Below are 13,743 nucleotides of genomic sequence, written 5' to 3' on the forward strand. Positions count from 1 at the left end.
TTGATACTCGTTTATGGGAAATCTCTATCGTCTGATATTTTGAACTGAATAATAATTTACTCTCAGTAGTAGGTACGAATTTGACAGCGTTTAAATACATGTGTTTTTAGCTTTTTTGAAGTTTTTTAAAAATTTTCAAAATTTTACGACCTTCTGCAAAGTAACCGAAAAACTTTTCAAGTTAGATTCATTCAAATTTCTTAGCAACTCAGGTACTGTGCTTTAATTGAGTATTTTAAGTATTGCTTGTAGTGGAAGCATTTGGCAGCAAGTTGAATTCATTTGCAAACTAAGGATTCATGTATTTTCACCATTTTTTTAAAGTGTTTGCATGATAGACAATCTTACATGAGGGTATTAGTTCTAACCCTTGTTTCTTTAATATGCAGATAAATATGGACACCAGATATTATTTGACAGCTTTCTTCTCGTATTTGCAGCAGCACTGGAACTGAAGTGATTACTGCGTAATTATAATAAAAAATAAATAAATAAAAATAGGTAATAATGAAAAAGTGTCTATATATTGTTTCCAGTCTTCTTTGAAGGTGTTTTCTATCAGCCCAATATATCGTTATTGTCGTATATTTTCATGTTACTTAATAAATAAAAAAATAAAAAAATAAATTTTTTTAACCTGGTTCTTTTCATTAATAGGGCACAATTGCTTTCGTCTAAAATTGCGAAGTTTGAAATAACGTTCTTGTTGTGAGTTGGTTTAAGCTATTAGGTAAAGAGTTAATAGGGAACCTTTGGTGAGTTTGTGTAGAATATTTTTCAGGAACTTTCTATTAATGTCCTTTGCACATTAATTGAGAAAGGTTGATTGAATCATGTACCTTAGCGGAACCATGTAGCATTTCTCGATTTCTTTCTCTCTTAACTTTATTTGTAAAAAGTTTTTCATTTTATAACCAATTGAAACTAGCGCATCGTTATAATATGCTGCAGTTCTTTTAAATATAATCTTAAAATTTTAATGTTGGCGGAAAATAGATTGCGGAATTTAATTTCGCGAAAAGGACCTCGAGAATTTAAATAATGTGAAACAAAAAAATCTAGAAAAGGCAATGCGAAATGGTAACCTCAAAGATCTACTGTTTTACTTTACCCAATGTCTAAATTAAATTTTATACTGAATTTACAGGTCATAAGGTAAATAAAGTAAAAATGCGGAATAACAGATTGTGAAAACGCAGAATGCATGTTTGCTGAAAGAAGGCAAATTCACAAAAATTCAGCATCCTTTTTTCCGCCATCTTTAACCTCACATCTCTTTCGAGTTTTATCATCTGATATCTTGATATACGGTCTTGTAATCGATTTTGAAATTGGATGTGAAAGGATTTATATAAAATGAGATAGATCATACTCAGTCAGTAACGGTTGAACATTTATGACGTTTTTTGTTGTGCTGGGTCTTTATTAATTTTGAATGTGTAATAATTAAACACTCTTATTGGACCCTACTTAGTTACTCAAGTAATTGAAATACTGAAGAATTATGAAATATTACTTTTTGTGCATATTATTAAAGTTCTTCAATTTTGAATTATATTATAGTATACGCTTGAAACTCGGAGTCGTGTGTCTTCTACATCAAATAATTGATTAATGACCTCCATGATTAACTCTATTAGGATGGGAGAGGAGCAAGAAGCCCTACCCCAGGATTTTTGATCTGTCTTCTAATTGGCCCACAGAATTCACTATGTTCATCAAGTGGTTGAATTTGCTTTATTTATTTATTAATTAGCTATCTAGAAAAGTGAATAAAATATTTACAGTGAGTCTGTGTTATAAAAAAGTCATTGTTCTAAACAATCGTAATATTAAAATATGTCATATTGTCAGAAGTGTTAAAATGATGTCAGTCCTTTTAGCTCGCTTTCCTATTTTCACGTTAACCTTATGTCTTGCGCTGAATAACTAAATCGATATAAAAATAAATGTAAATGTACTGGTCTTGATTAGGTCCGGCGTAATGCAAACTAACAACGCGTTTAATAAGGAAAACACCTATAACTTGACTACTGTATATCATTTCATCGCCTTAAAATCGTTGTATATAACTATATACACTATTGAATTGTTTTTTTTAGATATTTTAGTTTTTAAGCAGCACAGAAAAGTACGCGTTGTGCATGCATTCGATACATACACAACAGAAAAGAGTGGAGAACGCATCCTTTTAGTGACAGATTATATGACTATATGTAGCTGCTTTCCAAAGCGAATAACCGATAGTAGCCGATTGACAATTGGACCATGTACCTTGTCAAACTTATAGTATAGCGCACTTTCATCAACTGTTTCATGACCTAGGTGTTGAGGAAATTTTAACACTTAAGTTTGACGAACACACGTATAATAAGCGTATTAGTGACGTATCATTAGCATTTTGCTCAGTTACTTCGGTAATGTGTACTTTGGTGCGTACGTATGCACCTCAAAAACGTTTATAGCGCATCACGTGTTTTGTTCAGGTAGTCTTTTTATTAGTTCTTGTAGTATGCGTTTCGCAACAAGTTTATCTTTTTTGTTATGGTGTGACCGTTTGAATATTGCAGCGTCATACTTAAGTCTTTTTCTATATTTTATACCTGATTTCTTTGACAATTTGTTATCTATTCGTCCGCGTACACCACACGTTGCACAAGGTGGTGGAATACCACATCCTGGTTGACCACAACCTCCAGTTGGTGGCTGAGCTGGTGGTGGAGGTACTGGTTGTTGTGGTGTACATCCTGTCTGGCAGTTGTTTTCTGAACTACTGCTCGATTCTGTTTCTGTTGTGTCATCTTCGTTTCCACCTTCTGGCTTTTTCTGCACTCCAACCTCATTAGTGGCCTGGGTAATTTCTGGTCCAGAACCACCTGAAGGACCCTTAGATCCACCACTAGATTCTTTGCCACTACCAGAACCACTTCCTGAACCGTTGCCTTTCCCCGAGCCACTACCAGACCCACTTCCACTTCCAGAGCTATTTCCTGAACCACCTGCATTACCTGAACCCTTACCAGATTCTTTTCCACTACCGGAACCATTTCCTGAACCGCTGCCGTTCCCCGCGCCATTACCAGACCCACTTCCACTTCCTGAGCCATTTCCTGAACCACTTCCATTACCTGAATCATTACCAGATTCGTTTCCACTACCGGAACCATTTTCTGAACCGCTGCCTCTCCCTGAGCCACTACCAGACCCACTTCCACTTCCTGAACCACCTCCATTACCTGAACCATTACCAGATCCTTTTCCACCACCGGAACCATTTCCTGAACCGCTGCCTTTCCCCGAGCCACTACCAGACCCACTTCCACTTCCTGAACCACCTCCATTACCTGAACCATTACCAGATCCTTTTCCACCACCGGAACCATTTCCTGAACCGCTGCCTTTCCCCGAGCCACTACCAGACCCACTTCCACTTCCTGAACCACCTCCATTACTTGAACCATTACCAGATCCTTTTCCACTACCGGAACCATTTCCTGAACCGCTGCCTTTCCCCGATCCACTACCAGGCCCACTTCCACTTCCTGAGCCACCTCCATTACCTGAACCATTACCAAAACCGTGTTCTGAGCCATTCCCTTTTTTTTCCTCATCATTATTTCCAGAGCTTTCGTTACTATTTCCTGAAGCGTTTTCATTGCCTGATCCACCTTCCTTTCCCCTTCCATTGCCACCACCTGAACTAGTATCCTTTTCTCCACGAGATCCATCACCGTTACCATTTCCTGAACCATTACCGTTTCCTGAACCACCTCCATTTCCACCTCCTGAACCACTACTGTTGCCATTTCCTGAACCACCTCCATTTCCGCCTGCCGAACCACCTCCATTTCCACTTCCTGAACTATTACCACCACCATTTCCTGAACCACTTCCATTTCCACCTCCCGAACCACTACCATTGCCGTTATCACTTCCTGAACCATTGCCGTTTCCTAAACCACTTCCCTTTCCCCCGTTTTCCTTGGAAGATCCTGATCCATTACTATTTCCTCCTCCTCCTAAATCGTCTCCATTACCTGATCCGCTACCTTTTCCATTACCTGTTCCACTACCGTTTTCATTACCTGATCCACTGCCGTTTCCATTACCAGATCCACTGCCGTTTCCATTACCTGATCCACTACCGTTTCCATTACCAGATCCACTACCGTTTCCATTACCAGATCCACTACCGTTTCCATTACCAGATCCACTGCCGTTTTCATTACCAGATCCACTACCGTTTCCATTACCAGATCCACTACCGTTTCCATTACCAGATCCACTACCGTTTCCATTACCAGATCCACTGCCGCTTCCATTACCAGATCCACTACCGTTTCCATTACCAGATCCACCGCCGTTTCCATTACCTGATCCGCCACTGTTTCCATTACCGTTTCCATTACCGTTTCCAATACTGTTTCCATTACCTGATCCACTACCGTTTCCATTACCGTTTCCAATACCGTTTCCATTACCAGATCCGCTACCGTTTCCATTATCTGATCCACTACCGTTTCCATTACTTGATCCGCTACCGTTTCCATTACCAGATCCGCCGCCGTTTCCATTGCCTGATCCACCACCGTTTCCATTACCAGATCCACTACCGTTTCCATTGCCAGATCCGCCACCGTTTCCATTGCCTGATCCACTACCGTGTCCACTACCGTTTCCATTACCTGATCCACTACCGTTTTCATAACCTGATCCACTACCGTTTCCATTACCTGATCCACTACCGTTTCCATTACCTGATCCGCCACCGTTTCCATTACCGTTTCCATTACCGTTTCCATTACCGTTTCCATTACCTGATCCACTACCGTTTCCATTACCTGATCCACTACCGTTTCCATTACCAGATCCACTGCCGTTTCCATTACCAGATCCACCACCGTTTCCATTAGCAGATCCGCCACCGTTTCCATTACCTGATCCACTACCGTTTCCATTACCTGATCCACTACCGTTTCCATTACCAGATCCACCACTGTTTCCATTACCTGATCCACTACCATTTCCATTACTTGAACCACTACCGTTTCCATTACCAGATCCACTACCGTTTCCATTATCAGATCCACTGCCGTTTCCATTACCTGAACCACTACCGTTTCCATTACCCGATCCACTACCGTTTCCGTTAGCAGATTCGGTTCCACTGCCACTGCCCGACCCATTACCAGAGCCAGTACCACTTGTTGTTCCAAGCATTCCTTTGATGTCAGAGCACATCGAAGTTTCAAATTTACCCTTTTTAACGTTTTCCTTGAATTTCTCCACAATATTTCCAGCTGGACTATATCTAGCCACAACGTAAGTACATAACAAACCAAGTTTATTTTTGGCAGTGGCCTTACCAAAACCAACTTTTCGTGAAGCTGACCAAACAACTTGGGTGAAATGCCCAGCATCACCAGGGATCCCAGACTCAAAGTCGTAATTGTTTTTACAAACTTCTTGGTACCTAAAAAGAAAAACAATTTACATCTCACTACAATGTAATACTTACGTGATATTTATTTAGTCATTTAATTACCGAATATTTATCTAAGAAATACACACTTTTTTTTAAGAGTATTTAAATTCTAACATGGATTGTCTTTATTATCTTTTTTAACTTGAAATCTGGCCCTGATGTTCATTCGTTTTTTTATACGTTTTTAACGACTAAAGGAAATTGGTCCTGTTGTTACCTTACAATTGTTTACATTAAAAATATTAATTAAAGAAAATTAATTACCAGTGTATAACAGCTTCATCTGCAGTCATTTCATTTTGGGAGCATTTCATGGCCAAATTTTCACCTTCGTCTCCATCTGATGGTTGTAGCTTACCTTTCTTCGCCCCTTCTTCGGCATGTTGTTGAGCTTCTTTTTGCAGACCTTTGTCTATCGTTAACGGATTGCATTCGTGAATATGGCGAAATTTGTTATGAATTTCAAGAGCAGTACGAGCAAACGCATCTAGTAAAAGATCAACGTAGTTTATTAGGAAATGACAACCTTTCGCGCGAAAATTAATACGCGCAAAAATATAATACTACAGTGTACATAAAAGGAACGTATCTATATGTTGTACAAATCCCCTAAATTTACTACCTTTTCCATGTTATTTGCGGGGGAATTTAAATTTGCATGAAAATTAATATAATATAATAAAATACGTTCATTTTGCTATTACGCAAAAATACTACTCGTGAAATAGATTTTTGTCCGCTGCGCGAAAATAAATACTCGAGGAATTATTATATTACTAGTCGATAAGGCCCGTGGAGAAATCCACTTAGGCAGAAGGACAATGGAAAAATTACATGTTTTGCTGACGTCAGAAGTGCAGATCGAAAAAAAAACTGGCGAAACATAATTTATTCGTTGCCTGCAAAGTACAGAGGTTGAAACGCTGATCAAAATAATGTATAAGGTCATATGTTTTCGACGAACGCTTAAGAAGTTTTAAGGGTTTAAAAGTTTTCCTGACGTCAATAATGGCCGTCAAATCCCCAATTATTTTTTAGAAATTTGTACACCTGTTGCCTTCATTGCATAGAACTTGAAGCACTGATCAAGAAAATGTATAGGATCATGTACTTTTGACAAACGGTTGCAGAGATATTAGGGTTTGAAGGTTTTTTGATGACGTCAGCAACCCGTCCATTCCGAAACGGATTTGGGGACCCAGGCTTGGGAAACGTACCGAAATTGGTTCTAGGTGGTCCCTAGTTACCCACGCGATGAAAAATCATTGACGTCACCACTTCGTTTTTTAAGTTATTTGGCCTCAAAGTTTTAAGTGCACTGTAATGGCTTCATTAATTTAATATACTTTTCTTTGACGTTAATATTAGTTTAACGTTAAAGTTTGGTAAATTACAGAACAATTTTGTAGGTGATATTTTATAGACTTCATTGAAGAAAATTATGGAAAATATAATCGACTTTGCAAAAGTGACAGACAGACACACGGAACTGGCGTATTATTATAGAGAAGCTAGTCAAAATAGAAAATCGTCTTCATGGTCAACTTTAGATTTCCTTCAATGATTATGGTTTGTATTGTTGTTAGGGTCGAAATACACGAACAATTTTAAGGATCATGTTTTAAAAACATTTTTATCGTCTGTGTACCCGATCATTTTTAAGGCCAATTTCCATTTAACGAAAACTGAGCGTACGGACGGATGATTTTCGATGAGTAGGAGTTTTTATTTCTATTTTTAACTTTTAGCGGATGTGTAAAAATAAATGCTGTGGACGATAGGTTTTTCTTAGAAAAATGTTTTAATTTTGTCGTACTTGAAATGTAGAGTGCTTTTTAAAAATAGGAATTGAGTGTGGTTTAGTCAGTTGTTTAGATAAAGAAACAAATTAAGAATTTTAACGTCTTGTAAAAAAACAAAATTTTTTTGATACTGTCAATGAGTATTTCTTGAAACACTTTTGTACATCTCCAGTTCAATTCAAAACAAACTGTGATTGTGAATTACGATCAAATTGTTAATGCATTTTTGTTTCTCTTTTATTAAATCTTTGGAAATAAGTTTATCATACTCGTCTTGTACCCTCGTCCCCAGGCTGTTATTTTTTTATTTTGATATGAGAGAAGACAGCGAAAAATACCCTGGTATCGTTAAGCGATTTTAGCTAATATATGGCCACATTATGCGAACATGTCATACGTTAATTTATGCAACCAACAATGGCGGAACTCTAGCGGCCAAAAATTTTATGTTCCAACAACAGAATTAAATATACAACAAAAAAATGCAAAGTTAGCAAGTTCTACACCGGATTAAGGACAGACCGGACAGAAAAGCTTCTGAGCATGCGTACTTAAAATGTTTAAATTTACGTAAACGGAAACTTTTCCGTTCTGTTCTGAACAAAGTAGAATTCAGTTCAACTTTTTCTTTACGTTATGTACGAAAGTGACAGGTAGAAAATTATTTTGCCAATCAGATTATTTCATGTCGTGAGAATAGCGCAAAGTGTGTTTACTTTCTGTATAAGATTTTCTGTTCTGTTCCTGCCTGTTCCATTCTGCGGAAAATTATCTTTAAGTGAAAAATAGCCTAAAAAGTGCCCAGCGAAGTGGGCTAAAAAACATTTCTTTTTGCTAAAAATAAAATTAAAATAAAGACTTAAAACCTGGTATGACATGTTTTTAGGTTGGTTTGATAAAATTGAGTTAAAAATTATTTCTACTATTATCATAGTTCCTGAATTCCTGAAGTTAGCAGTTTTTGCTTATTATTATATACCCGTAAGCAAAAACAGCCATTGAATAAATAATCGTATTCCACCCGTATTATTCAATGCTTGTGACGTAACAATAGTTTTGACAAAACATTCGTAAACGCATGTTTTGATTTTATCCTTTCCGCCTCATTAATTTTTATCGTAATTAACTGTGATTGGTTGTTTCTTAGTGGTCCGTTTTCTGATTGGTCGATTTCCAAACACGTGAAATGGCGGGAACTTTTTTGTCGAGAAAATTCTTTTTACAAAAACTTCAAAACAAAGAAATCGAAACAAAAACATGTCGATTTCACAAAAAAATGTTTCGATCTACACTATAAAATGAAACGAAAACAAAACAAACACAAAACAAAATAAGTAATATTAATTATAACAATCTCTTTTGGGTATATAATAAAACATATATACAATAGGTAAACATAGGTTATTGGATTTATTAACCCTCGGTGATATTATATTCAACTCCGCTGCGCGTCGTTGAATATAAATCACCTCGGGTTAATAAATCTCAATAACCTATGTTTACCTATTGTATATCTACTTATAATTTAATGCAAGAAACGGTAGTTTCATATCTGTCACTCTCTCACAGAAACCTACTCTGTCAATAACAAAATTCTGCCATAATTTTGTAGTATAATTCTGTTGTAGGATACCCATGAAAGAAAGCTGCGGGTGGGTTGATTTTTTTCTCTCGAAGACGCCTAGGCCCTCCTTCCCTAAGTTTTGTTAATTATTTTTTCTTTCCTTAAATAACTTCAACAATTTTAAGTTAATATTTGATACTTTTCTACAAATGGGATACCCAGAAACATACATAATTGGGAGATTTATTCATGTGGGGTTGATTTCCAGCAAATATGTTGTGATTGCATGTTTTTGGGAGAAATTTCACTGAAGAATAAAAACACCAAGTTTCTAATCCTCTTTAAATTCGGAAATTTTACTTTGTATGTTTAGCTAGCTAGATAGCTAATAGTTAAATATAGGCAAAATATCAAGCTAAAATGCGTAAAGCTAGCCGATACCAACACGTCTACAGTAGGCCTACTAAGCACACTAAAATCTTACATACACTTTTTAAAGGACAGGGCTGTTTTTTTTTTTATTTCCACAACAGCCCTGTCTTTTAGAATTCTAGTCTATTCTTATATGCCGCTATCTTATTTCTTAATGTAAAACGCATCACCAAGACCGAGTCAGTAATATTTTAATAAATCTAATAAGTGACACCAAACCGTTTTTCATAAATTAAGCTAGCTTTTATAAAGTTTTGTTTACAAATATAATCCACCACCGCATGCGCCATTTTAATCTTGATCAGAAAAGTGCTGACTAAGGGAAAAACGTAATAATTATGCTAAAACATGAAAGCCAATAATATTTCAACATCAAGTCAACGATACCAGGGTATTTTTCACCGTCTTCTCTCATATCAAAAAGGCAAAAACTCTGGGGACAAGGGTGACTCGCCTAACTGTTGGCCATGTTGAATTGTTTCTTTTTTATGTTAGCAAAAATATGAATGAAGCATTTTGATTACTCATCGTTAAAATTATTTATATTGTAAATTATGATATCTAAAAAAGCTGTAGAGAATTTTAGGGGCAAATTTTGGATTTAAGTTTTACATATTTCAACAATCAAAATATGCAGAAATCAGTTAGATGTAAGAGGTGCCTTACGAACTAAAGGAATTCAATGACACGGCCGATTTCTAAATAGTTATGTTGTGAACTATAAAAATATTACTGTTTTTCTTAATAGTTTTCTTAAATAAAATAGCTTGCGCTTTCCTTGAACTTCATTGGCTGAAAAGCGCGGGAGAAAAATAAAAAAATACGCGCTTAAAAAGTCGACTTTTGAGAGAGAAAAAAGAGGCATAGTTTTAATCATGACTGAGATTGCATGATTCAACCTTAAAGGAGAAATTACATATATGTTTTTTGTACTAAAGCAATTCTGACATATCTAAAAAACAACATTAAAATCCGTGACGTAAAAGGGACATTCAATTTTCATTTTAAAATAAAAACAAAATTCAATTTTATTATCAATTTTTCTTTTTTAATTCAATACAAAAAGAAAATTTCAACTCAATTTTCGCTTTTCGTTTTCAAATCAAAGAACGAAAGAGAAACTTCATATTTTGGCAAAAAAAGTACGCTTTCCTTCGCAGACGTTTTCTTCTACGAACGCAAGGATTTCTTTGGGTCATTTGGTGCTAAAAATCCCAAAATGTAATATCAATTTCTAAATTTCTGATTTTTAAGAGAATTTTAAATTTAAAATTAAATCAAATTTCGTTTTAATAGAAAATTGAAATTTTTAAACTCATAAATGCCTAAAAGACTAACAAATCATGTGACAAGTCATGTGATAATTCTGGCCTATCAGATCAATTGACGTGAAGTGTAAAGTGTTGTATAGCATTCGTAGGATTCAGTTGAATGTTGTTTGTCTTACCACAGAAACAGACATGAATAAAATTTTTACTGAAGAAATTCTTTTTTTTCCTAAAAAGAAAACTTATAAAGAGATAAACAATATCTCTCCAGGAGAAAGAAGTTATTCCGTGAAGTCAATAAAACGGTATTGTAAAGAAAATGGATTGTCGCCAAGAGTTTCACAAGCCCATTTAGAACAGATTGTAGCAACGGCAGTTCCAGAAGTATGTATAAGACATTATTACATTTACTTCAGTTATATATAATTTTCATTTCTTTGAATAAAACAGCGTCTCTATAAATGAACTTTGTTATTCACTATTTTATTACACTGACATTGACCAAATTTATTTATTTACGGTTGGTCCAACGTAGGAGAGGAAAATGATGACCGGGCATATTGCTAATAGAGACAATATACGTGTTAGCCATAATAGAGTTGGACAAGCTTTAGCAAAAGCTGCACCCCAAAACCACCAGAGAAGACGTACTAATACCTAAATATAAATTGTTCTTAACAAAATTTGTGTTATGTATCCATTGCAAAAAATCCTGTGACGCTTTAAGTTCGCTATACGGAACTTTTCTGTTCACCGAGCGGGAATCTACTGTAAGATTCTCTTTTAAACATATTATCAAAACATCGACTAATTAATCAATTCACTAAATGTGCCTTTTCGTTTCGATCCAACCTAAGCAATGCTGCGTTTCAAGCGCAATATATTTTCATAAGATTGTTTTAGGAATCTTCCTAAGTCCAAATCGATGACATATAAATCTGTAGCTTGATTCCGAAATTTTTGAAATGTTTGAAGATTTTCTCACACCAGTTGATAAATTTTTACGCAGTGTTTCAAAGTCTTCTCACAAAAAGTTTAAAAACTGGCCCACGGTTTAAGCTTTAAGAGGTGTAAGGACCCTTCTTCATTGTAAGTAGACGTATCATTAGTTGCGTAAATCCTTGTCCGCTAATTATAATAAAAAAGTGATTATTCTTCAGAAAAAAAATAAAATCGAATTTTCTTTTTTAATTTAATTTAAAAATCAAAGTTGATTTTCAATTTTTAATTTAACTCAACGATCAAATATTTGATTTTATTTTCGAATTTTTATTTAAATCACAATTAACAATTGAACTTGAATTTCAATTTTTGATTCAAATCAAAAATCAAGAATTATATATAACTGAAGTAAATGTAATAATGTCTTATATTTACTTCTGGAACTGCCGTTGCTACAATGTGTTCTAAATAGCCTTGTGAAACTCTTGGCGACAATCCATTTTCTTTACAATACCGTTTTATTGACTTCACGGAATAACTTCTTTCTCCTGGAGAGATATTGTTTATCTCTTCATAAGTTATCTTTTTAGGAAAAAAAAAAGAATTTCTTCAGTAAAAATTTTATTTATATCTGTTTCTGTGGTAAGACAAACAACATTCAACTGAATCCTACGAATGCTATACAATACTTTACACTTCACGTCAATTGATCTGATAGGTCAGAATTATCACATGACTTGTCACATGACTTGTTAGTCTTTTAGGCATTTATGAGTTAAAAATTTTCAATTTTCTATTGAAACCAAAATTATCAATTGAACTTGAATTTCAATTTTTGATTCAATTCAAAAATCAAAAATTGAACTTAAAATTCAATTTTTGATTTAAATAAAATTTGATTTAATTTTCAAATTTAAAATTCTCTTAAAAATAAGAAATTTAGAAATTAATATTACATTTTGGGATTTTTAGCACCAAATGACCCAAAGTAATCCTTGGGTTCGTGGGAAGAAAAACATCTGCGAAGGAGTGCGTACTTTTTTGCCAAAATATGAAGTTCCTTTTTTTGTTTTTTGATTTGAAAACGAAAAGCGAAAATTGAGTTAAAAATTTTCTTTTTGTATTGAATTAAAAAAGAAAAATTGATAAAAAATTGAAATTTGTTTTATTTTAAAATGAAAATTGAATGTCCCTTTTAGGTCACGGATTTTCAAGCGACGAAGAAGACGGCAAATTTAATTGAAAATTGAAAATCAGCAATAGTTGCTAATTTTGTTTTTTAATTTAATTTGAAAATCAAAAATCAAAATTATTTAATGATTTTTGAATTTCGATTTAATTTGAAAATTGAAAATTTATAAATTAAAAACTCAAGAAAGATCAAAAAACAATAATTAAAAACTCAAATTAAAATTTTGCTTTTCAATTCTAAGTTTTATTACGCACGTGACGCATGAGTTAAAGTCCAACCAGTCTCCTCCCCGGGCGTCTTAGGTTCTTGTATTGGGACATAGTCAATATAAAAAAACTAAGAATCTCTAGGGCGAGATTCATATCAAATCTGTCCTTCTAGGTCATACTTTATTACACCCGAATGTTAATCGGAAATTTACAATATTATACCAATAATAAACGCCTTATAATGTGTTCTATAATAGACTCTTGATAAATGTCAACAAATGTTGATTTAAGAAGAATGAACATTAATTTTGCTTATATTGGTGTAGTTACATTTCTTAAATTTCTCCTATAATATTAAGGGACTCTGTAAATAGTTGATCTCAAACACGTATTCAATAGTTGTTTTTAAGATGTTTTGATACAAAAATAACAAAAGAAAAGTTTCATAAATTTGAATACACGTAGCTAATATTTATTTTTTCCAAGTAATAAGTCTAAATGATATGTCTAAAACTCTAAAACTATATTTATAACGGTGAAACATTATTATATTCTGCGGAAAATATTTATTTCAAAACAGGATAAATAAAATCACTTTTAGGGAATAGCAAGAGGCACAGGATTCCCGCGTTTCGTTCATTCAGAATGCGTTTGATTGCATCCCCGCGGACTTACGTCACACAAGTTAGTATTTTACCTAATAGAAAGTCCTAATCAACACAGTCATGGCGGTAACCGTAGGACTACTTCGACCTTAAATATCTCAAAAACTGATATAAATATAAAAGTATAAAAAATTTAACACAACTCATTTTCACACTATAATAAACATTCTAAGCACAACTTATT

General features: G+C 34.4%; 1 protein-coding gene across 2 annotated transcripts in view; it reads right to left on the reverse strand.

Annotated features, from left to right (window-relative positions):
- Positions 1–2,137: 2,137 nt before the first annotated feature.
- Positions 2,138–13,743, reverse strand: part of LOC130614562 (uncharacterized) — a 35,106-nt gene continuing 23,500 nt past the window's right edge. The window contains exons 5-7 of one of the 2 annotated variants that reach the window (XM_057435987.1): positions 5,750–5,972; positions 5,070–5,473; positions 2,138–4,817 (exon numbers count right to left, since the gene is read on the reverse strand). In XM_057435987.1, coding sequence (XP_057291970.1) covers positions 2,470–4,817; positions 5,070–5,473; positions 5,750–5,972 — 2,975 coding nt within the window. In that variant the 3' untranslated portion in view covers positions 2,138–2,469. Of the gene's footprint in view, positions 5,474–5,749; positions 5,973–13,743 lie in introns of both variants that reach the window. The other variant, XM_057435986.1, reaches the window with a different exon arrangement.

Source organism: Hydractinia symbiolongicarpus, chromosome 11 (genome assembly GCF_029227915.1).
Source record: "Hydractinia symbiolongicarpus strain clone_291-10 chromosome 11, HSymV2.1, whole genome shotgun sequence".
NCBI classification, from domain to species: domain Eukaryota; kingdom Metazoa; phylum Cnidaria; class Hydrozoa; order Anthoathecata; family Hydractiniidae; genus Hydractinia; species Hydractinia symbiolongicarpus.